We start from the raw sequence: 25,220 nt of genomic DNA on the forward strand, positions 1-25,220 counted from the left end.
AATCAATCAATCTAAAGGATCACTTTAGGTATATAGAGAAGTTTAGAAGAAACTGTGTGTAAGGGGGGGGGGGGTGTGATATGGTGATCCATCCATTCTATTAAGGTAGCTCACTACACTAAAGCTTATACTCTTTACGTCACAAGATGGCGTTGTAAATGTTTTGTGAAATGATTTGCATCGATTGATTTGTTTGTCTATCATTGTAGCTCAGTGGTTAAAGTATCGGGCTGGTGAACCGCAGATCTCTAGTTCAAATCCGCCTGTCTTTTGTTCATAAGTGTTGAAATAATTTTTTGAAAATCATGTTATCCAAATTTACGTATTTTCTGCCTTTTTGGCAAATATACTTATCATATCTTTTATGATTAAATCAATTCATACTGATTTGAGAAACTATTGCAGGATGTAGTGAGCCACCTTATCGCAATTCACCTTTGAATTAGAACGCTTTGACCGATATAGTAATGCATTGTGTGACGACACAGTTGAATCTGTTTGTAATACAATTGCGAAATGCAACAGAAACTCTCATTGGTCCATATGTACAAGTCTGCCCAAATTCCCTTATACGGTAGTCAGCATTTGAAAACATGACGGCCAGATGCTAGATGGGGAAAAAAAACTTCAAAGAAAGAAAGAGAAAAAGTTGTATTCTCGTGTTGTTGTCTCATAAATTTAATATAAAAAAAATTCCTAACATATTTTCCTACTATACTTGTGTCCAAACATACCTTCAAATATTTATTAAAGCCCCATACGACCCCAAAACTCGATCACAGCTTTTGATGATTTCGTTCGTAGACGTAGCTAGGGCTGGGACGATTCAGGGTTAGCTCGATTCGGTTCGGTTTCGATTCAGAACAGCACGGTTCGGTTATTTTCGATTCGGTTCATGTTAGATCCAATTTATCTAATGACACCACAAAAATTAACAATTTTAATGAGTAGCATATTTGATTTGATTTAATTCAAGTTATATAACTATATGTTGTCATTTGTAAACATCATATCTATTCATAATGGCATTTTATAACTTTGATAGAAAAAAGAAAACACTGACAGTCTATCAAAATTTGTTATATTAATGTGCTGCATAAGTTTTGGATTATTAAACAAATCTATAGTGAATCTAAAATGTATATGATATTGTTTTCATTGATATGCAAAAATTCAACAATTCTATCAATTGAGAGTCTTTGAAAATCTCTCCTTTATTGATTTACTTCTCTCATGTTAACTTAGTTAGAATAATCTAACTGTGTCTCGGGACAGGCCCTCACCACAGTTAGAATACCTCCCATATACCCGTAATGTAGCAGAAAATTGCGGAATCGCTCCAAAACGATTTTAAACTTATCAAAGAATAAACGTGTACATTTAAAGTTAAATTTATATACAACTAACCTCATTGGTAATTTGTAAGTCCTTAACACTGTAAAAAATCGTATAATAATATTGTAAACTCAACACTTTGAAATGTCACTTTTCTCGATTCGAACTGACTGCCATTTTACCGGAAACTGCCATCGGAACACCCTGCTGCATGCTGTTTTCCAAAAACGAACGCTTACCTAATTTGCAAATAAGAACGGCCCAAGTGGGTCGTTAAGATAACTTTCCAAATGCATATGAGTGATGTGTTACATAATTTTACCGAAACATGCACTGTGTGCAATTTTCATTTTGCTACATTGCAGGTATATAGGACGCATTCTATCGTTAAATCGGGTCCGTAGGACATTATCATTTTAACGATAGAACATTCTATCTAATGTTAACTGTCAAATCTGTGTCATTACTTACGATGTTGATTTCACTCCACCACTGACAGAAATGCTATATGTCATGTAAAGATAAACTGCAATGATCTTACGGACCATATTCTGTTGGTATCTGAGTGGTGAAAATGCTAACTCTTAACACAGTAGTGATTTAAATCTCCGTTGCATAAAAAACCACATGTTTTCAACATCACTCGGACGCCATATTTGTTGTTTTGGTGTAAGTAAAATCTAAACCGAACCGAACCGAAATCCGGAATTTGTAATCGGTGCATCGAATCGAATGGTATGAATCGCGGTGCACCGAAATTTTCGGTGCACCGCACAGCCCTAGACGTAGCCATGTTAGGTAGCCAGTCAATTCGAATCCTGGTTCATTTCCATATTGTCACAATAGCGTCTAGATGTGTACTAATACCCCACAAATATTTTAGCTATATTGTTTAAATAATATACCACCCCAGTCCTATTAAATGATAATTATTCAAATAGCTAAACTCACGGCAGTGCGGCTTTCATTAGTCATGAGCGGCCACGCCGGCCGGTCTCCATCTAATGTCCTTATGTAGCATTTTCGTTCATCTAGAGCTTATTTTACCTTTACAAAAACTGGTTCAAAAATGTTTTAATTTCTATTAATTATTCCTGTTGATAATAAATGAAGAGCGAATAGATAACTTACAACCGATTTTATGAATAGATATACCAATAGCAAGAGTTCGAATTGACCGGCTACCTAACATAAACGAAATCATTTGAAGCTGCGAGTTTTCGGGTGGTGTGTGGCTTTAATGAATATTTGAAGGTTTGTTTGGACGCAAGTACATGTATATAGTAGGAAAATATGTTAAGATTTTTTTATATTGAGTTTATGAGACAGCAACACAAGAATACACCGATTTCAGGCCTCAACTGTCCACAGCTTTTTGTGACCCGTAAATCGAAGGATTTTATAAGAGGTGGATCTTTTCAGTGAGCTATGTACAGTTCTCCAGCTACACTGAATCTGCTCCAGAAAGTGGGCGGGCTGTAATCGGCCAATGAAAACTCTTGTTGTACTACATCAAACATGTCATTCAAATAATTCAATCGTCTCATTCAATTGTGTCGTCACACAACGCAATACTATATCCGGTAAAGCGTTCTAATTCAAAGGTGAATTGTGATAATAGTGTGAGCATGAACAAAAAGATTTGTCATTACATATTTTAATTTAAAACATCATCCAAAAGAAACATTACAAATATTGTCAGCAACATGATAAAATTGTTAATCACATGTACAGGTAAATATCTGTATGGCATCTGGAATCGCACATGTACAGGTAAATCCGTGGATTTAAGCGTGATTTACACCAATCTCGCACCAGAGGGTGATTTACGTCGGCTTCACTTTCAATAAGCTAACATGCTCCCTCTGCTCAGATTTTACACTGATGTTGGTGAAAAAACAAGGAATACAGATAAAATGTAGCTTTATATCGTAAATCTGTGAACTTCTCCATCCAAGTGTCCCAGGATGTTCTCCCAACTAGAATTGGAATATTTGTCCCCCCAATTTTTGTCAAGCTTGCATGCATGCCATACTTTTTCCTGCGAATGATCAGTGCAGATCAATCAGAAATTACTTCATCACACATCCTTGTATTATTACTCTGGTAACTTATATTTCTCTGTCACAAATTGGATCCAAAACATGATTTACATAGATAGACAGGTAGGCAATTCCACCCCCCCCCCCCCCCCTTGTCCTTGCAGGGGTACAATACATTGTAATAAGCTTTTGTCATCTTATGTTATAATCCCTGTACATGCCTCAATACATACATTTCCTATTAAATGGTTGATATACATATATGATTGTACAAGTATGTGTATTTTCCATACTAATTCCTTGTCCTAGATATAAATGCCTGTTTGAACTGTTACTTTGGCACACTACACTAAACTATCCCATAAAACAAATCTCCCATTCCCTAGTAAGGGCTACAGAAACCTTAAACATTATATATAAAAGTAATCACAAGTTAGTTGTACCCATCTTTTCCCAATACTGAACACATTGAAAACTATATGATAATCTTTGTTAATATTTGTCACACAACTGGCAGACGCTGATGGATAATTTAATATTGTCCTAAAATATTACAAGTATTCAAAAATGTTCATTTTCTTTAATTGTGCAACACTTATAATCACTGCAAAAAGGATACAAAATAGTTTTTTTCTTCTGGAAAACACTAATCACAATATATTTGTCACTGAAATAAATAAGGGCAACAAAAGGCAGACTTGCACGATTTCTACGGTCTTTAAACTGATGATTTTTGTGAATGAGGTGATATACGATCACATGCACGTAATGCCGCCCTGGGTAAAAGGTTATTGGTTAATAGAATCCTAACACACTGGTCTGTTGTCAGGCATAGTATGTTGGGGACACTAGCAGATCAGTTAATATGACAAGCTGATCGTCTGTGAACATTTGTTTATGATCATGCCAATTATCGTGGTGAGTTCGACGAAAGTTTGACAGTGTCTTCTTCACAGTCATCTGCAACACAATAATACCAAGTCAGAAAAAATTAAGTTCTATCAATGAAAGTAAATCACACATTATTTAGACTCATCACACATGTACATGTACATCAATTCACACAGGTTTAAAGATAATATTAGCAAAACTTATAGGTTATTGACTGAATATCAGGAAATATATGTATGCTTGTTTGTAGTTTTTTTTATAGGTAGAGCAGAATGACCTTGTGAGGTCTGGATCTGAAAAAAGACCCATTGCTGGTGTTTCCTGATTATTAAGTCGATAACCCTCTATTTCATTTTCTCTAATTCTTTATGTAAAAGCCTGAATACACTAGAATTTCAAAATGAATTTTGTATTATACACTGAATAACATTCCGAAGATTTTCTTCTAGAGTACAAACAAGTGCAATCATTCTGTCAAGGCTGCACGAGTTAATTATGATTAAAATGTCAGCAATGACATGTACACTGCAAGTGCTTATAATGCTGATATTTCTCCTTAGTCAATATAGCCTATAATGTACAGTGTATGTACTTCTCCTTAGTAAATATAGCCTATAATGTATGTACTTCTCCTTAGTAAATATAGCCTATAATGCATGTACTTCTCCTTAGTAAATATAGCCTATAATGCATGTACTTCTCCTTAGTAAATATAGCCTATAATGCATGTACTTCTCCTTAGTCAATATAGCCTATACTATATGTACTTATCCATAGTAAATATAACTTTGGTATTTTACATGTACAGTGTACATGTATCTCTCATGCACCAGTCGCTACTGACCTGGATTGGTTGTGGGTCATTGACATGATTGCTGAGGTCCATTAAGACCTGTGGCATGAACCCTGGCACGTCGTACGGATAAGCTTCCACCAAAGCGCTGAGGCCGAGGACACCAGCATGCCGCTTTATGAGAGCGTCCGGAGGTACCGAGTCTGAATGCTTGCGCTTCTTCACCTTGTTCTTACTTAGGAGTTCAAAGTGATCCTGTAGAGAGAGACGCCAAAACAGGACTTGAGTTACTGTATTTCTACTTCAATTGAGTGTTTTGTTAGATTTCAATAGCTAAATTTAAGGGTAACATTCATGTCAAAATTGAACGACACAAATACTTTCACACCCACATGTACAATTGAACAAGAGACCCATGGACCACATCATTCATCTGGATCACTATGGCCCTGCTGTTGTTTAACTGTTGTGATTTTTAAAAGAATTTTTCCCAATCTTTATTCCTATGGAAAAGTTTGACCCCATATTGTGGTCCAAACCTAGCCCCACAGGGTCATGACATAATCGAACAAGGTCAAAGATCATAGTGGTTCTTGGGAAGATTTTTAAAAGATGCCATAAAATTTTCAATAATTCTTAATTATCTCCTTTTTAGAAAGGGTATGGCATTTCATTTGAACAAACTTGAATCCTCTCCACCCTAGCATGTTTTGTGGCAAGTTTGGTTCTTAGAGAATTAGAGAAGAAGTAAAAATGTTAAAAGTTTATGGACAGATGGAAACTGGACAAAAGGTGATCAGAATAGCTCAGAATAGGTAGGTGAGCTAAAAATTCCCAGTCCTTACACAACTGTACATGTATGAAATGAAGAGAAGTTCAGTACCAGCATATCTGTGTCCATGTCCAGGAATCCACAGTGGAGCAACCCACTCAAAGTAATGGCTGCCATCTCTCTTACCTACAACATCAAGCACTCAGTAACTTGTACATCATTCAGTTACACATCAAGCACTCAGTAACTTGTACATCATTCAGTTACACATCAAACACTCAGTAACTTGTACATCATTCAGTTACACATCAAACACTCAGTAACTTGTACATCATTCAGTTACACATTACATCAAACACTCAGTAACTTGTACATCATTCAGTTACACATTACATCAAGCACTCAGTAACTTGTACATCATTCAGTTACACATTACATCAAGCACTCAGTAACTTGTACATCATTCAGTTACACATTACATCAAGCACTCAGTAACTTGTACATCATTCAGTCACACATTACATCAAACACTCAGCAACTTGTACATATCATTCAGTTACACATTACATCAAACACTCAGTAACTTGTACATCATTCAGTCAAACATTATATCAAGCACTCAGTAACATGTACATCATTCAGTCACACATTACATGAAGCACTCAGTAACTTGTACATCATTCAGTCACACATTACATCATCAAGCACTCAGTAACTTGTACATCATTCAGTCACACATTACATCAAGCACTCAGTAACTTGTACATCATTCAGTTACACATTACATCAAGCACTCAGTAACTTGTACATCATTCAGTCAAACATTACATCAAACACTCAGTAACTTGTACATCATTCAGTCAAACATTACATCAAACACTCAGTAACTTATACATCATTCAGTCACACATTACATCAAGCACTCAGTAACTTGTACATCATTCAGTTACACATTACCTCTACTTGGTCATCACAGATGAGGTGTAGTACGAAGTTCTGGATTTCCTTTTGGTACTTGGTCTGGTTCATGGTGAACAGATTACAGAAAACCATCACCTGAATGTAGCCCAGGATTGCCACCCGCGAATGCCATGACTTTAAACCCATCACCTGTAGATATAACAGAAACTGTCAAACCAGTTATATTCATTCTAACGTAAAATTTGTTTTAGCACATTCTAGATACTATTATAAATTTTGGTCTTGTTTCCAGATCTGAAATGTTCATGATGAATTGTAGTTACCCGTTTGGAGAGACCTGAAATGCCTTCACCTGATTCACAAAATTTAATGATGTACAGAACACTACAACAGCAGGTACTTATGACTGGTGTGTAACAATGCAATATCTACACCAGGAGCACTTGTTGTTCAGGTACATAGACTGCACTTTGTAACCGGAAGACATTTCTAAATGTCTGCATGAGCTATATAAGGAAAACTATGACTAGATCACAAACATTTAAAAATGGTCACCAGATTGCAATGCATGGCTGAGGAAAGGGATGATAATTTTCTCCATTAGAACTACATGTATACATGTACAATGCATTTACAAATTGGGGCAATTTTTCAACTTCAAACAATATAAGATGATGGTTATGGGATGAAACTGTCCATTTCACTACCGTATATACTCGCCTATAAGTCGGATTTTTGGGAGTAAATTTTTTGTCCAAAACTCTATGTCCGACTTATAAGTGTGTCCTAAGAAGATTGGTATTTTTCTGGGAGGCGTAATGTAGTGTTTTTTAAACAACTCCGACGATTATCATGGACTGCCACACAAATGATTATTGTTCACAAATATCTAGACATATCATATTCTTTCTGTATTTTAAAATTATGTATAAAGTACAAGTATTAATTTTATCTAGTGAAGTGTATATTATTTATTTTGAAAATTATTTACAAACCGGTAACTAATTCTTTCAATTTAACTAATCGGTAAAATTTAATTGCGAACCCAATTTAATATTGAAATATTCATATGTATAGCGGCTGAAATATATTTCATAAAAGATTGAATATTGTTAACAGATAATTTAGATCATAATTCTTGACTCTTAAAAACTTGATTGTTGATACAGTGAATTATACCGGAATCCCACAATAACAGTTTTCGTGAGGCACGTGCCACTAAGTAAACACGGTGTCGGGTACTGGTAATTAGGATACCATAATTGCTTAGATAAACAAGTGATCATTGCCAATAATAGATCAAGGGATGCGTTTAAACCCCAAACGGATATGGCTTCGATATTGAGCACCTCATAATTATTAATTTCTCAAAATATTTTTTGAAACATAGGTAATAACACTAGAGCATTGACTTGAAATTGTCAACCGATTCTGACAAAAAACTTTGTACCGACTTACTAGCGGGTCAATGGCAAATTCCTACAAAATAACCTTTCACAAGCATTCTGAGAGTATTGCATAGCAATACACAGTCCCCTACCGGAGGTAAAAATTATTGGACTGCAACAATATTCGAAGTTCATTATGAGACCAAGGTTATGGTAAAAGGGAAGATTGGGAAACCAAGATAGGAATGGTTGGAAATCAGCTACTATTCAGGTACAAAGACTAGACAAGGAAAACTTCAAAATCGATCTGTAACTTGTTATGGCAAAGCAATCATCATGATGTACTGGATATCAAATGAATATCTGCAAGCACATTAAAAAAAAGTCCAGAAAACTGATAATTCATCTTATTTTTTTAAGTCCAAGGGCCATAATTTAATAAAAAATCAACGGACCGAGATGAAACTCAAACTTGATCTGTAACTTGTTATGGCAAAGCAATGTACCAAATATCAAATGAATATCTGTAAGCACATAAAAAAAGGTCCGGAAAACTAATAATTCATACCATTTTTCTAAGTCCAAGGGCCATAACTTAGTGAAAAATCAACGGACCAAGACGAAATTCGAACTTGATCTATAACTTGTTATTGCAAAGCAATGTACCAAATATCAAATGAATATCTACAAGCATGTAAAAAAAAAAGTCCGGAAAACTGATTTGCAGGACTGACAGACAGACAGACGGACGGACGGAGCGCAAACCTAAAGTCCCCTTCGACTTCGACGGTAGGGGACTAAAAATACAACCGACATATAGGCGGACCGACTTATGGGCGAGTATATATGGTACAAATTCTGTTTGTGTACATGTGAAATAATGTGCTCTTCAGGCCTAAACTAATTTTGAGTTAATTTGATTGTCAAATATCTTGGGATGTACTTGGAACTTTAGAACAAATATTGGTGTCATTTGGTGACAACCCAGATGAGATGCAATGTACATGTATATGCAAGCCAAAAGCTAAACATACAGTATGAAAAGCCTTTATTTAATTAATTTTTTAATCACTGAAATCAGGCACCCTGTAATACATGTAGGAGTTGCTCTATTCTATATGTACAGGGTACCCATACGTTCAGAGGCCCTGTAACCTTGGTACAAACCTGGGTCCTGTTTTACTAAAAAACTCACGACCTAGATGTTACATAATTCTAAAAACTCATCAATTTAATTAATTTTGCAAGATTATACTTATATAAAATTACATAAATAAATTCTACTAATTGACATTAAAATCACAATTTAATTAATGTAAAGAATAAAGAAATTGCAAAAGAAAATTTTGGTCTTAGTCATAAGTTCTTTTGTAAAACGTATCAATTGTTACCCTGGACTCATCTCTCTGATAGTCCCCAGACACACCTGGACTCACCTCTCTGATAGTCTCCAGACACACCTGGACTCACCTCTCTGATAGTCTCCAGACACACCTCTCTGATAGTCTCCAGACACACCTGGACTCACCTCTCTGATAGTCTCCAGACACACCTGGACTCACCTCTCTGATAGTCTCCAGACACACCTGGACTCACCTCTCTGATAGTCTCCAGACACACCTGGACTCACCTCTCTGATAGTCTCCAGACACACCTGGACTCACCTCTCTGATAGTCTCCAGACACACCTGGACTCACCTCTCTGATAGTCTCCAGACACACCTGGACTCACCTCTCTGATAGTCTCCAGACACACCTGGACTCACCTCTGATAGTCTCCAGACACACCTGGACTCACCTCTGATGGTCTCCAGACACACCTGAACTCACCTCTCTGATAGTCTCCAGACACACCTGGACTCACCTCTCTGATAGTCTCCAGACACACCTGGACTCACCTCTGATAGTCTCCAGACACACCTGGACTCACCTCTGATGGTCTCCAGACACACCTGAACTCACCTCTCTGATAGTCTCCAGACACACCTGGACTCACCTCTCTGATAGTCTCCAGACACACCTGGACTCACCTCTCTGATAGTCTCCAGACACACCTGGACTCACCTCTCTGATAGTCTCCAGACACACCTGGACTCACCTCTCTGATAGTCTCCAGACACACCTGGACTCACCTCTCTGATAGTCTCCAGACACACCTGGACTCACCTCTCTGATAGTCTCCAGACACACCTGGACTCACCTCTGATAGTCTCCAGACACACCTGGACTCACCTCTGATGGTCTCCAGACACACCTGAACTCACCTCTCTGATAGTCTCCAGACACACCTGGACTCACCTCTCTGATAGTCTCCAGACACACCTGGACTCACCTCTGATAGTCTCCAGACACACCTGAACTCACCTCTCTGATAGTCTCCAGACAAACATGGACGTTGGTCTCCTGAATGAGAGCCTGAGAGAAGCAGGCTAGGGCCATAGAACAGTCTGCCTTCAACTCCTCGTCTTTTGTTTCACTCTCTAAGGTGCAGATCTGGAATATAATCCACCGTGTAGGATGCTACAGACACTCAATGGTCTCAATAATCAATCTATGTAACTACAGCCATTTCCAGCATATCTTACACAAATCTGTATGAATAGTACCTGTAGATGTTAGTAAATAGAGGGAGAGAAAAAACTCACCACTGGGAGAAACAGGAACAGCTCTGGTGTAGTGGAGGTGAACATTCTACCGAGACCATCCGATATCCACTTTAACACTGCATTAAATACAAAAGGATAATTATACACAATATATACATCTAAATGTATTTTCCATTGAAAATTATAGAATCAACTCAAATGAGAAACCCCGAGATGTTTGTTAAATAGTTACTTGTCTGTTACAATGGTAACCTGTTCTCTGTTGCCATAGTTACCTGTTTAACTTCATTTTAATGTTGCTAGTCTGTTACTATGGTCACCACTTTTACACTTAATAATTGTCGTTTTTCTATTACTGTAGTTACATTGTATCTGTATTGCTGTCTTTCTGTTACCATAGTTACCTGTTTTACACATTCGGATTGTTGTCTTTCTGTCTTCATCCTCATCGTCATCCACTTCCATCTTCTCGGACGTGGCAGGGGTTTCTTTGTGGTTCTCTTCTGTAAACATCATTAGTCTCAAATGCAATGACAATGCAGGGTCTCTTACTAATCTGAATGTTGTGCAATCCAATCACCACATTACACTTATGTAAATTGTAAGTTTGGCACTAAACTTTGTATACTGAATTAATGATTTCTGGATTTCAGATGTTGTCATAGCAAATAAAGTAGTATTACATTTTTCTCAGTCATCTCCTCTGCATCCTTAGCAAATCACCTGTTATTATTCATAAAATTGTCCAGCTCATTTTAAGGAGAGAATATCCCCTCCCCCATTTTTTTTTTTAAAAAGTCTTCACAATTTTGTAAAGTTACCTTGTTGTATGGAGTAAGTAAAAAAAAAAAATTTTGATGGTAGCAAGTGTCTAATCAGGACAACTGTCATCTTGTACAAGCAGGTATTACTAAACAAAATTTCAAAAAGCTTTTTTCTTATACTTTATCACCACCTTCAAATACAGATATCAAAACAACAACAGAACCTACCCTTGGAACTTCCATTATTCCCATTGTCTGATAGCACCAAATCTTTCAATGGTTCTAACTGTGGCATCACCCTCCGGACAAAATCTAGCCTGTGGGGAGACTTTGTGGTGCATTCACTGCGAATCTTATAGTCGTACAGGAAGATGTTGGAGAGCAGGCTGAAACAGACGTGATGTTCAAGTAAATCTTTGTGAAATTTTCACAAAAGGCAGGCCTCTTGATTGGCAACAAGTGATTTATATTTAAATGAGATCTGGGAATCCGGTTATACAGAGGCACAATCAAGAGTTTCCACTGTCTATGTATGGCCAAAATCAACCACAACTCAAAATTCTATTGTAGAAGTAAAGGAAAATTACAAGATGTTGAAGGAATTTTTTATAGATAAGTAATAAAATGAAGTGTTGTGTACTTATGTCAACCATGCGGTATGATTGTTATGCAGTGATATATAATGTAGATTAAGATAATAATCAAAACACGATGTTCAAAAGATTTTATACATAAAAAGTGTAGTCACATTTCCTTAAGGTTTATTCTGGTCATAGTTGTATGTCCCATGTGAAATTTAAGTATCTATAAAGGACAAATCTAATGGTCATAAAGTTAGATTTCATAAATCAAAAGATTAAAATAAACCTCATTTACAGGGCTCTCATTGATTTACTTCATTAAATTTGTAATTCCTACATAATAAATTATTTCTACAATTTATACTGAGGATGCATTACAAAGCAATAGAATTCTCTCCTTGAATATTCATTTTTGTTTAGGGAATAAAATTGATCATTACCATAAAGAATAATACAAAGCATTTACAACTACTTTCATTCTTTTACTATTAATGCAAAATTTCATTTTTGAGTTTATACAGTAGACATTGCAATTGAAAACGATTACAGAATTACATCTGTTTAATGTTCATGAGTGCCATTTTGCAATCCCCTGACTCTATCGTACAATTCCAATCAAATCTATTTTTGATTAAAGTAAATATTGGTTTTGGATGGCTAATTTCGGGGGGGGGGGGGGGGGGGGGGGGGAATCACTTGGCCCAGGCTTGGGTGTAATTATTGACCCTTTAAGCATGGCCTGTTTGCCACATGTACACACACATGGAGATAGATGACTGTTGATATCTAATTTGATGATTAGCCATTATAATTCACTTCAGAGCGACCTTTAATGACTAAAGCATGCAAAAATGTTTGAGCTGAAGCTATACAATCATCTAGAAAAACGAATTTCTTCAGAACTCAATCTCAGAAGTCCCTCTAAAAATTGCAGAGATCTCACAAAATCACATCTACTTGATCCGAGATTACAAACTTATGTACATTATCTCAATTTCATCCTAGTTTTGTGGTCTCTTCCACAATTCAATGCAACATTAAGTCTAATGTATAACAAAATTTAATATCGATGATTGTTGGGTAAAACGATGTGTGACGTCATGGTCTTTGTTCTGATGTCATAATACAACTGAAGCAGTGGCAGATTTAAATTAGTTGTTTTGTGCAACAGAAAAAACAAACCTACATTGTACATTCTTTCTGCATCTGAAAATACCAACCGCTCACATCTAGATACCAGATTCAACTCCTTGACGTGCTCGATGATGCAAACCACAGTGACAGACCCCCCTCCCCAGGTTTAGTGTTAATTTAGTATGCACACACATGAAAATCAACCATGCCACTTACAATTCATTATTCTACTAATACATGTATTTATGAAAATATGTAACTGCAAGCTTGACATCAAATGATTGTGATCAACCAAGATTTGTTGTGTCTGAATGCACAATGAAGAACATGTTTCCAAATAGTTTTAATGCATACCTTCCCACCCTATCACGGACATTCTTGTATCTGTGAGAGAGATACGACAACAGGAATCCCAGCAAGCGGTGTAGGAGTTCTGGAACTCTCCACTCTTGTTGTACCAAAGCATTCTGCACTGCAAACAGGCGACTGAAAAACCAGAATTATATTTCATTCATTTCTACATCATAGGGTGTTCCGTTTAGGAGCATTTTTTGTAGGATGTGTATATCATTACACATCTGTTTGTTTTCTATTTCATAATTCATGTGTGAGTTCTACTCCACGTTAAACTTTACCTGGAGTCCTCAAAAGAGGAAGACCCTTCCTGGATTGGTTTATCCAGAAGTAACTCGAAGAACCTGTACAGTCTTCGCGGATCACGACTCTCTGATACGACAGTGAAGAACGTCCCCCAGTCCCTCATAGTCTCACTGGTGATATTGTCCAGCGAGGTTCTCAAAATGGGGATTACCCAGTCCCATAAGGCACTCACCTACCAAATATAAATACAACTACAACTCAAAATGGGGATTACCGAGTCCCATAAGGCACTCACCTACCAAAAGTAAATACAACTAGAACTGTCCTAGCGAGACTAATAATCCTCGCAGCGCAAAATGGATAGTGGAAAATGGTGACTTTGTGCTCAATGAAAAATAAACACATCCTTTTGACATGAAGAAGAAAAGTAAAGTTAACTGTTTTCTTGAGAGAATTTAATGTAAATGCAAGACAGTACTATATATTCTTCAATACAGCATTACTCAAAATATGTAAGATATAATGTATATACAAAATGTCTGAATCAAATCAGTTCATTGGCTTTTAAGATATACTCTGGATAATGACAACATCCCCCTCAAAATGAAAAATATGTCCATAACTTCCTTGAATGTTAAAAAATCAATCAAAATAGCAGGTGCACAACTTCATTATTCATAAGATATACTGTACATGCTCGTAAAGTTTAAATCGAATCTGCTCATCGATGTTAAAGATATCCTCTGGACAAATCATATCTACGGACGGATGGACAAGGTGATTCCAGTATCCTCCCCCCCCAACCTTTGTTTGCGGGGGCATAACAAAATCATCCCGTAATGTACAGTATGTACTCATTCTAAAATCATAAAAAGCCAGTATATCTTCTTAATTCAAAATCCATGCACATCAATCTATGTAATGTCATACTGTTTACATCCTACACTCCTCTTACATTGAGTTTAACGAGTGATCTATGTAGTCTAATTTTAATTAACGAGTGATCTATGTAGTCTAATTTTTTTTTTTTTTTTTTTTTCACATATATCAGTCTTTAATTCCAAAATACATTACTATTTCGGGGTAAAGTCTCCGCAGAGACCCCCTTATAATCTTTACCTAGGGTGCCAGGGGCCCCTTGGATTAGATGTATATAGGCATACATATACATATATATAAATTTATCATATAAATTTCTACATATAGAAAACACAAACATATATGCATACATACAAACACACACACATATAATATACTGTTATATAACAAAATTTATTAACATGTTATGGCAAAAAAGGTTCTTATTTTTACGGAAAAACCAACAACACAACAATATAATTATGTACATAAAGAACCTGAAACTGCCATATGCGGGGTTAACAATTCAAAAGTTCATATCACAACCCCCATGGCAGCACTATAGGAGGACAGGACCCCTCCTCATAGTGGGAACTTTTTGCAAAATACCAGTATATAAAAGGTTTATTACAAAATTTTATTTGATATAGAAATATAGTTGTTTGTAATCAATTCAAATTGTTCAAAATAAACTCACATTGTAACATAGTTAAAAATGTGCATAGACAGATATTTGTCAGGTTTCATATTATAAAAAGTCATACCTGCAAAGGTGTATAAATTACAATTTGTCTTTAATTGCTTTCATAACTTTAGCATATTTTTTATCCTGAATTTTTGTGTACACTTCTGTATAAAAATTCAATTTACTTTTTATGTGGTTACATATTTCTTGAGGTTTTTCGTCTTTGTTATCTAATCTACAACACATTTTATACTTGTATATTTTACAGGCAATAAGAGATATTATGCTATTCAAAAAGAGTGTCTTTTCATTGTTTTCATAGTAAAATCCTATCACAATTGTTTTCCACGATATATCAAATTTTAAAATTTGTTTAACAATGTCCCATATATGAGAAACATTTTTACATTTTAAGATAAGATGTTCATTGTTTTCTTTAGCATCTCTGCAAAAGACACAAAAATCATTTTCTACTATCTTCCATTTCTTCAGCAATTCTCTGTTACACAATAGATTATTTAATAATTTATAATTAAATTCTGATATACTTCTGTCTCTTATGGATAAGATTTTTTGTTCATAAATAGATTTCCAAGCCGTTTTTGTTATTTCAAAAACCTTTCCGTAATATGTTTGGTGTAATGGAGGTATAAATTTTTCATGACAAAGAATTTCGTAAATCAACTTTGAATTGATATCACACACTTTAACATGTCCTTTACATAATAAATCGTATGATGTACTCCCATGAAAAATGTTTTCGTATCGTATATTTGAAAATTCATAACTTTTGAAGGTTTTTGTTATAACTGTTTTTATAATCATATATTCACACATCCAGTTTTTTTTACATATAAGTTTGTCATCAAACCATTCCAAAGGTTTTATGCCATTTTCATTTACAATATCATTCAAAAATTTAAAACCGCTCCTCAGCCAATTATGAAAAAATATTGGCTTGTTTTTGTACATAAAATTTTTATTACACCACAACGGTTCTTTCAATAATGCATTCAGATAAAATTGTTTTTTATTTTTTTTTACATTCGTTGAAAAATACAAGCATTTCCTTGTAGAATAGAGGAAAATGTTCCATCATTTGATAATCATTTGATTTCGTAATATTTGTTTTACATAGATATTCAAAATCAAAGTCTCTTTCTTTGCACAAACTATCTACAAAAAAGAATAGAGAGTTTCTTTCGCTTGAAATCCTGTTTATCCAAGATACTTTTATGGATTTTAATTTCAAAGATACATCGACAATTCCAATGCCTCCCTTTAGGACATTTCCAATCTGTGTATTTCTTTTAATTCTATCTCTTTTGTTCCATATATAGTTATATAACAAACTTTGAAATTTCTTAATTACTTCTTCATTTGGAAAGCTCAGAACTGATCCAACATATATAATCTTTGATATTGCTAGGCTATTGATGACACAAACTTTACCAAAAATGGTTAGTTTTCTTTTTTTCCATGATTCAAACAGTTTTTCTAAGTCATCTACAATTTTTGTCCAATTGTTTTTATAACATATTTCTTTGTTGTGTCCTATATAAATTCCAAGAGTTTTTATGCTATCATTGTTTACGTTAACATTTCTAATTTGTTTATAATGATATTTGTGAGGACCCGTTAATATACATTCTGTTTTTGACATATTTAAATACATACCCGAAACATTGCTGAATTTTGCTATGACTTTAAAAGAATGTTCTAGAGAGGTTTCATCTTTAAGAGGAAGAGTACAATCATCTGCATGTTGTATAATCTTAATACTGTTAGTCATTCCTGGTTTTTGAAATCCATTAATATTTGAATTCGATCTAATATTTACCGCTAATATTTCTATAACAAAAAGAAATAATATTGCAGAGATGGGACATCCTTGTCTTATACCTCTCTGCATATTGCATGTTTTGGACATCCATCCATTATTTTTTATTTTAAATATAGGTTTATTGTATAGTATGTTGACCCATTTGAGAAAGTTTTCGCCAAAGTTAAATTTTTTAAGAACTTTCGTCATGACGTTCCATTCCACAGAGTCGAACGCTTTTTGGAAATCAAGAAATAACATTATTGATTCTATATCATTTTCTTCACAATATTCAAAAATATCAATAATTAACCTTGCATTCAGAGCTATATTTCTCCCTTTTATATAAGCTGATTGATTAACATGTATTGCTTTATCCAACACTTTTTGTAGTCTATTAGCTAAAAGAAAAGCTATTATTTTATAATCAGTATTTGTAAGACTAATAGGCCTATAATTGTTAAGACTCTGCGGGTCTCCTTTTTTAAATAAGAGAGTAATTAAAGATAGTCTTTGTGAATATGTCATTGTATACTTTTGGAAGATCTCTTGAAGAGTGCAATAATAATGTTGTTTTATGTTTTCCCAGAAAGTTTGATAGAATTCACACGGTAATCCATCAGATCCGGGTGATTTATTTTTTTTCATAATGAATACTGTTTCTGTACATTCTGATAGTGAGGGAAGGGTGTCTAATTCATTTTTTTCTTCATCATTTAGACTATATTCTAATTGTATATTACTTAAATATTCATTCACTTTATTATCATTTTCATTATTTGATGTATACAATTTTTCATAAAAATTGCATGTAGAATCTAAAATTTCATCTTCATCAAAAACTGTACCTTTTTCATTTTTTAATGATTTTATCACATTTGATATTTGTCGTCTCTTTTCTAAATTTAAAAAATAAGAGGTATTTCTTTCTCCCTCTTCAATCCATTTTGCCCTTGATCTTACCTGTGCACCTTTTGCCTTTTTGTTTATTAATTCTGTCAATTCATTTTCTAATTTTCTTTTTCTATTCATATCTATTTTTTCATATGGCAAGTCTTCTATCTTACTTATTTCTCCTTGAATAGAATTTATTTTGTTTTTGTAAGATTTAGATATATTTTTCGATAAATTTATACATTTTGTTTTTATATTCCTTTTCAAATTTTCCCATGAATCTAGTGCATTTTCTTTATCGAAATTATAGTTTTTCAGGAATGTATTCATTTCGTTCATGAAGGTTTCATTTTCAATTAAAGATGTGTTAAATTTCCAGTATCCTGGACCTCTAAGGTTTTCATTTACAATCAAAGAAAAAATTAAACACTTATGATCAGACATCCTAGTACCGTTTGAGTGTGAACCAGGAATGTTTTGAAGCCTTATATTTTCACATTGAAAACAAAAGGTATCGGATAGTAAAATATAATCTATTCTACTTGTTGGGATATTTACTCCGTTACACCATGAATATCCTGTTTTTCCGCTTTTCATAGTTTTCCACATGTCGTGTAAATCGAGCTTGTTCAGTAGTTGTTTTAAAATTATAACACTTTTATCTGATTCATTTTCTGTTGAGCAATTAAGGTCACCACATATCAATAGATTATCAAAATTTGCTGTATATTTACTAATCCATTCTTTAGCCCGTTTAAAAAAATCACATCTATAATTGATATCGTTTGGAGCATATAAATTAACTAATGTAATAATTTTTTCATCATATGCTATGTTAACCATGAGTTTCCTGCCTTCATTAGATTTATGTATATTTAGTATTTTGAAATTCAAATCTTTATTAAATAATATTGAAACTCCTCTACTGAAAATTGAATCGGAAAAGCAATGTATTGATATACCTTTCCACCTTGCATCATAATTTAGTACATTTTTTTCAATATAGTGGGTTTCTTGCATAAATATTACATCAAAACAGCTATCATTAATCCAGGTATAAAATTTTATACGTTTTTCTGCAGTATTTAAACCCCTGCAGTTCACTGAAATAATATTTAACTTGTTCATGCGTATGACTGACTAGCGTTTTTTTTTTTTTTTTTTTTTTTTTTTTTTTTTTTTTTTGTTTGGTAGACTTAACTCTGTTTTTTGCCCTGCTTGTTTCTTGTTGATCTAGAGGAATTGTTGGTAGCTGAATTTTCGTCCGTACGCTAATCTAGTATGTAGTCTAATTTTAATTAAAATGAATTTAAGTTTACAAAGTTAGTTAACCTATCTGTAATTAATCAAAACCCTTCCAAAAAGGACTGTTTTCCTCTTCACCTGAACTTTCTCTCTACACCAGGACTCCCTTTCAGACTTTTCCTCTCTGTACTCATACTATTTCTACATGCTCATTCTCTAGATTCAGACTCTCTCTATGCATGGGACTCTCTTTACACTCATTCTATAAATTTGGAGTCTCTCTCTCTCTCTCTCTCTCTATACTTAATTCTATCTCTCTCCCTCTCTCTCTACTCACTCTCTCTACACTTGATTCCATCTCTCTCTCTACTCACTCTCTCTACACTTGATTCCATCTCTCTCTCTACTCACTCTCTCTACACTTGATTCTATCTCTCTACACTTGATTCTATCTCACTCTCTCTCTACACTTGATTCTATCTCTCTCTCTCTACTCACTCTCTCTACACTTGATTCCATCTCTCTCTCTACTCACTCTCTCTACACTTGATTCTATCTCTCTCTCTACACTTGATTCTCTCTCTCTCTCTACTCACTCTCTACACTTGATTCTATCTCTCTCTCTACACTTGATTCTATCTCTCTCTCTCTACACTTGATTCTATCTCTCTCTCTACTCACTCTCTCTACACTTGATTCCATCTCTCTCTCTACTCACTCTCTCTACACTTGATTCTATCTCTCTCTCTCTCTCTACTCACTCTCTCTACACTTGATTCTCTCTCTCTCTCTACTCACTCTCTACACTTGATTCCATCTCTCTCTCTACTCACTCTCTCTACACTTGATTCTATCTCTCTCTCTCTCTCTACTCACTCTCTCTACACTTGATTCTCTCTCTCTCTCTCTCTCTCTCTCTACTCACTCTCTCTACACTTGATTCTATCTCTTTCTCTACACTTGATTCTCTCTCTCTCTCTACTCACTCTCTCTACACTTGATTCTATCTCTCTCTCTACTCACTCTCTCTACACTTGATTCCATCTCTCTCTCTACTCACTCTCTCTACACTTGATTCTATCTCTCTCTCTCTCTCTACTCACTCTCTCTACACTTGATTCTCTCTCTCTCTCTCTCTCTCTACTCACTCTCTCTACACTTGATTCTATCTCTCTCTCTACACTTGATTCTATCTCTCTCTCTACTCACTCTCTCTACACTTGATTCCATCTCTCTCTCTACTCACTCTCTCTACACTTGATTCTATCTCTCTCTCTACTCACTCTCTCTACACTTGATTCCATCTCTCTCTCTACTCACTTTCTCTACACTTGATTCTATCTCTCTCTCTACACTTGATTCTCTCTCTCTCTCTACACTTGATTCTCTCTCTCTCTACTCACTCTCTCTACACTTGATTCTATCTCTCTCTCTACACTTGATTCTATCTCTCTCTCTACTCACTCTCTCTACACTTGATTCTATCTCTCTCTCTACACTTGGATTCTCTCTCTCTAGTCACTCTCTCTACACTTGATTCTATCTCTCTACACTTGATTCTATCTCACTCTCTCTCTACACTTGATTCTATCTCTCTCTCTCTAGTCACTCTCTCTACACTTGATTCTATCTCTCTCTACACTTGATTCTATCTCTCTCTCTCTTTACACTTGGACCCTCTATCTACACTCACACTCTCTATCTCTCTACACCTAAGTTCAAATATGCACTGACTTAAAAAAAATGACAGTTCTTCACCTTTTGGTATGGCCAGTGTTTTGAGCCTCGTACAACTCCTGCAAGAATCTCCATACCACACCTCTGTTTACTATCGTGGTGTTCGTGGCTTCTGTCAGACAGAAGCTCCACAATGTGAGCTCTAAAGTGGGGAAGGAAGGTATCCCCGTAATTCCTAAATAGACCCTGAAAGGCACACAGAAAAATCACCAAATCATGAAAAGTTACAGGAAAACTATCAAATATGACAGTTATATTCCTAAATAGACCCTGAAAGGCACACAGAAATAGCACCAAATCATTAAAAAGTTATAGAAAACTGTTGAATATGACAGTTATATGTAATACCAAATTCAAGAGATAAATTAAAATATATATATATACCAATACATATTAAAGCATAGTACCATAAAACTTTCAATACAAGTGTACATAGCAAACCTTGAAGAGTGTTAGATGCTTGTTCCTGAATTTGTCTTTCCCTTTATTTTCTTCTAAACTCAGCACATCTATAAACTTTTTTACAAACACAGAGTCACTCATTTTCACAAAAATAGGTTTTTCAACATCTAACAGTTCTAATTCCACTCGGTCTAATTTCGGTTGCTCCAACTGTTTGGCATATATCTTCATTTCTCTGTAACAGAAAAGCTTTAAAATACAGACTTCTTACATCGTAAATAACATCATTTCAGACTGCGTAACCTACTTTAATTTCAAGTAGTACAGAACCTTTACTCTGTGTAGTAGAATTTGCTCATTAAAAACATGGATACAACAAACTTCCATATATAACAAAGTAAATCCAGGAGTCCCCGGGAATTAGTTGTAGTGAGATGTCACTACACATGTACATCGATCAACAAACATCATACTTTGGCCAGCAGTAATATCCCCAGTGCGTTTTGTCGACGAATTCCATGGCTTCCCATTTTTCCTGACTGTCTGGAAGCTGGTCGGAGTTGTACATGATCCATTCATTATCCCGTCGACTTCCAGGTAGGAAGGTTCTAGCGGGAGGGGGTGGGACACCCTTAAAAGCATCCACCACCACTTTCGGATGTTTTCTTTTCTGCTGCTTCAGAATGGCTGACACTGAGGCTATTGAAAGCTATGGACAAAATCAAAAGCATTCATTGATCAGTTTACCCTTATGATATGAATATTAAAACTCGTACTTTCTGTAAGATCGCATTACACCACTTTTCAGCTTCCTTGTTACTATGGCGATACTCTTACCTTCCTGATGTAGATGGAATCATGAATGAGGTTGGAAGTGAAGAGTTCCACCGCTGGGGTGGGGGTGGATATATCATGCCTCAGTAGCAGTGTTAGTAGTTCTATACAGTACTGACTGAACTTCCACATCCTGTCAGGGAGATCGGCAAAACAAAATTCAAGTTACACGTACATTTCAATATCTTACAAAAAATGAACAAGACACTAATTCTTACACTTTTAAAATATAGAAATCATGTAATATCAGTGAAAATGATAATCAGTATAAATTCTATGCTTGTGGTAACTGAGCAGAATGACTTCAACATCACTTACAAAGTTCCACCATTGACTAACGCCACAAGATCTTCCACAACTTTAATATATAACCTGTAAGAAAATGTCGAGTCAATAACAAATATATCCCCATTAATTAAGGTACATTAGTACTTTTAAGAAATGACTGATAATTAAACAATGTACCATACCGTCTGTTGGACTCATTGCACTTGTTCTCAAATTCTTCACCCAGCTTCACCTCACTGTCGGACAGCTTACTGGGATTTGCTAAAGGAACACCCGAGGCCAGCAATCTTCTAGCCGCTTCTAAACAACTGGAGCTGGCCTACAAAAATTATCTCGGTATGCAAGTACAGATATAGACAAATCACCGAGAAAAGGGCAAAGGACAACAACTTTACATGATTGTCAATTGAAGGTACATGTATACATTTTTCATTACATTGCATTTTATATATATATTTTTCTGAATGTACAGGTAAATAAAAAATATTGTTCACAGCCATATTTTCTCTGCAATTTAATTTTCACTATTGACCAAAAGCATGCAGGGAAAATAACCTTGCCATAACAATTATATAGAATGGGTATAAAATTCATGAATTTAGAATCGAGTGAAAACAGACTTTGACAAAAAAAAGCGATATTACGGCTGAACATTGCATACACTGACAGTCAGCATTTCCCCCGTTTTATAACTGGTAACGATAAACGGTACTATTCCCAATGCCAAACGTTATCAATTTCCCCCAATTTTGAGGCTAAAGAATGCTCAGTAACAAATTGCTATTACATTGCAATTTGAGGCTCATAATTCGCTTTATATGAAACGTATGAATTAACTAATTTTTTCACTTCATCTTAAATACAAAATAGATGTCAATATTTGTAAAATTGTAAACGATAAATACTTGTTTATTCTTTAAAATATGGCTTATCAGTGTTAAGTTTAAAATAAATACCAAATTTGATCTATTTTGATGCTATTTTTCCCATTGGGTATGGGTACAATTTCCAAATAGTAGTGCAGGAAATGCTGACAGTGTTTCATGTTTAAAAACATAAAGCAGACAATTAGCAGTACACCCATTGAAAGCTTGACCAGCAGGTCCTTTCTTCTATAAATACCGTAACACATATTTACTTTGATTTCAATTCCAGGACTTTCTAGATTCTTGCTGACTTTTGCTATAATGTCATCAACCACTCGTAATATAGAGGGCTTCTCCGATTGCTGAGCCTGGACAATGGCAGGCCATAATTGACCAATCACCTCCCAGCTTCTCTTGGTTGCTAGGCACCTCTTTCCACTGCCGAGCACCACATACAGAGTCCCCTGCCAGTAATAAATGATCTAGTTACTCCTTAGTCCAAAGAAAAATTCCAAGTAATTTTTGCAAAGCATCTGCAGAATACATGTTTAATGAATTCCCATTTCTTACTAGCATTTGTATGTTAACTTACCTTAGCTTTTTATTCATACTTATGTGTCATTATGAAATAGAATTTAAATTTCATTCTCATGGAATTAAACAGCAGTTAAAAACATGGAACATGAATGACCTTGCAGCTTATACATGTACTCTGGTAGCCCCTCCCCAACAATGTTGGATTTGTTGTAGTGCAATATATTCAAGATTATGTAACAGCTGAACATCTAATTGCTTAAATATGAACTTGATGCACTATTGATTATTATTCTTTTCATAAAACTCTAAAGTTCAAAATATAAACCATTTTGCAGACAATGTTTAATGTTCATATACTTTTTGCTTTGATCCACACCCTGCATATACACACTCATTTCACTATTAATCATCTAAGAATACCTAGTATTCGAGTATTTGATTTTTGTGTGAAGTAGACTTTGTTTTAATGATTTTCTTTATTCCTGATGATGTAAGTTCGAATATTTCAGAATTGCTTTATTTTAATGTACAGTGTATGTTTGATTCCATTGTCCAGTAAAAATTGGAGAGAATTGATAAGATATTTAAAAGGCAATATTCTGTGATATTTGAAATTTTTCCAAAAATAAATATATGATTTACACAAATCTTATTCTGTTGCAGTATTTACCCCTTCTTTGTTGGTGTGATGTATAGAAAATTCTTGGGTTGTCAAATTTTCTCTTTCTCAAAGTTACTGTTCTCTTTTGGTTTTCTCCTACTTTGGGACATTGTAAGTATTGCAAATGTGAGAAAGGAGTTTTATGTTAGTCAGTTGTGTTTGAGAGATGATAATCAGCTGGCAAGGAAGCAGATGTGGAGAGAGGGACTTCTGACAATATCATTAAGGCTTAAGGTACCCTGTGAAAACTTACCTTGAACTGTTTTTCAGGGGTGTCCTTTCGGGCAAGACTTTCAGATACTCTACCCAGAATGCATCGGTAGCAGTATGGGAAATTCTGAAAGCATTGCATCAACACAGTCTGGGCTTTCTTTCTCACCTGTAACAAGAGAAAAGAAAGATCATGGAGTTGAAATGAAGTGCAACCCTAACAAATAACTTCTGTTTATTTGTCAGTACAGGAGTTATAGGGCTTCAGATCTGATGTTACTTCAATGATTGGATCTGGTGTTACTACAATAATGATTGGAACCTGTGTTACAACAATAATTGGATCCATTCTAC

The 25,220-nt window shown here is 35.0% G+C and overlaps 1 protein-coding gene across 1 annotated transcript in view; it reads right to left on the reverse strand.

Moving 5' to 3' along the window:
- Window positions 1-2,976: 2,976 nt before the first annotated feature.
- Window positions 2,977-25,220, reverse strand: part of LOC125650077 (proteasome activator complex subunit 4B-like) — a 42,083-nt gene continuing 19,839 nt past the window's right edge. Inside the window, exons 27-44 of the mRNA XM_048878024.2 lie at window positions 24,910-25,035; window positions 23,731-23,922; window positions 22,775-22,911; window positions 22,623-22,676; window positions 22,308-22,437; window positions 21,944-22,179; window positions 21,510-21,705; window positions 21,090-21,254; window positions 13,863-14,059; window positions 13,582-13,713; window positions 11,741-11,898; window positions 11,153-11,251; window positions 10,788-10,864; window positions 10,507-10,635; window positions 6,791-6,943; window positions 5,945-6,019; window positions 5,113-5,316; window positions 2,977-4,337 (exon numbers count right to left, since the gene is read on the reverse strand). Coding sequence (XP_048733981.2) covers window positions 4,203-4,337; window positions 5,113-5,316; window positions 5,945-6,019; window positions 6,791-6,943; window positions 10,507-10,635; window positions 10,788-10,864; window positions 11,153-11,251; window positions 11,741-11,898; window positions 13,582-13,713; window positions 13,863-14,059; window positions 21,090-21,254; window positions 21,510-21,705; window positions 21,944-22,179; window positions 22,308-22,437; window positions 22,623-22,676; window positions 22,775-22,911; window positions 23,731-23,922; window positions 24,910-25,035 — 2,595 coding nt within the window. The 3' untranslated portion in view covers window positions 2,977-4,202. The remainder of the gene's footprint in view (window positions 4,338-5,112; window positions 5,317-5,944; window positions 6,020-6,790; window positions 6,944-10,506; window positions 10,636-10,787; window positions 10,865-11,152; window positions 11,252-11,740; window positions 11,899-13,581; window positions 13,714-13,862; window positions 14,060-21,089; window positions 21,255-21,509; window positions 21,706-21,943; window positions 22,180-22,307; window positions 22,438-22,622; window positions 22,677-22,774; window positions 22,912-23,730; window positions 23,923-24,909; window positions 25,036-25,220) is intronic.

Source organism: Ostrea edulis, chromosome 5, assembly GCF_947568905.1.
Source record: "Ostrea edulis chromosome 5, xbOstEdul1.1, whole genome shotgun sequence".
NCBI lineage: Eukaryota > Metazoa > Mollusca > Bivalvia > Ostreida > Ostreidae > Ostrea > Ostrea edulis.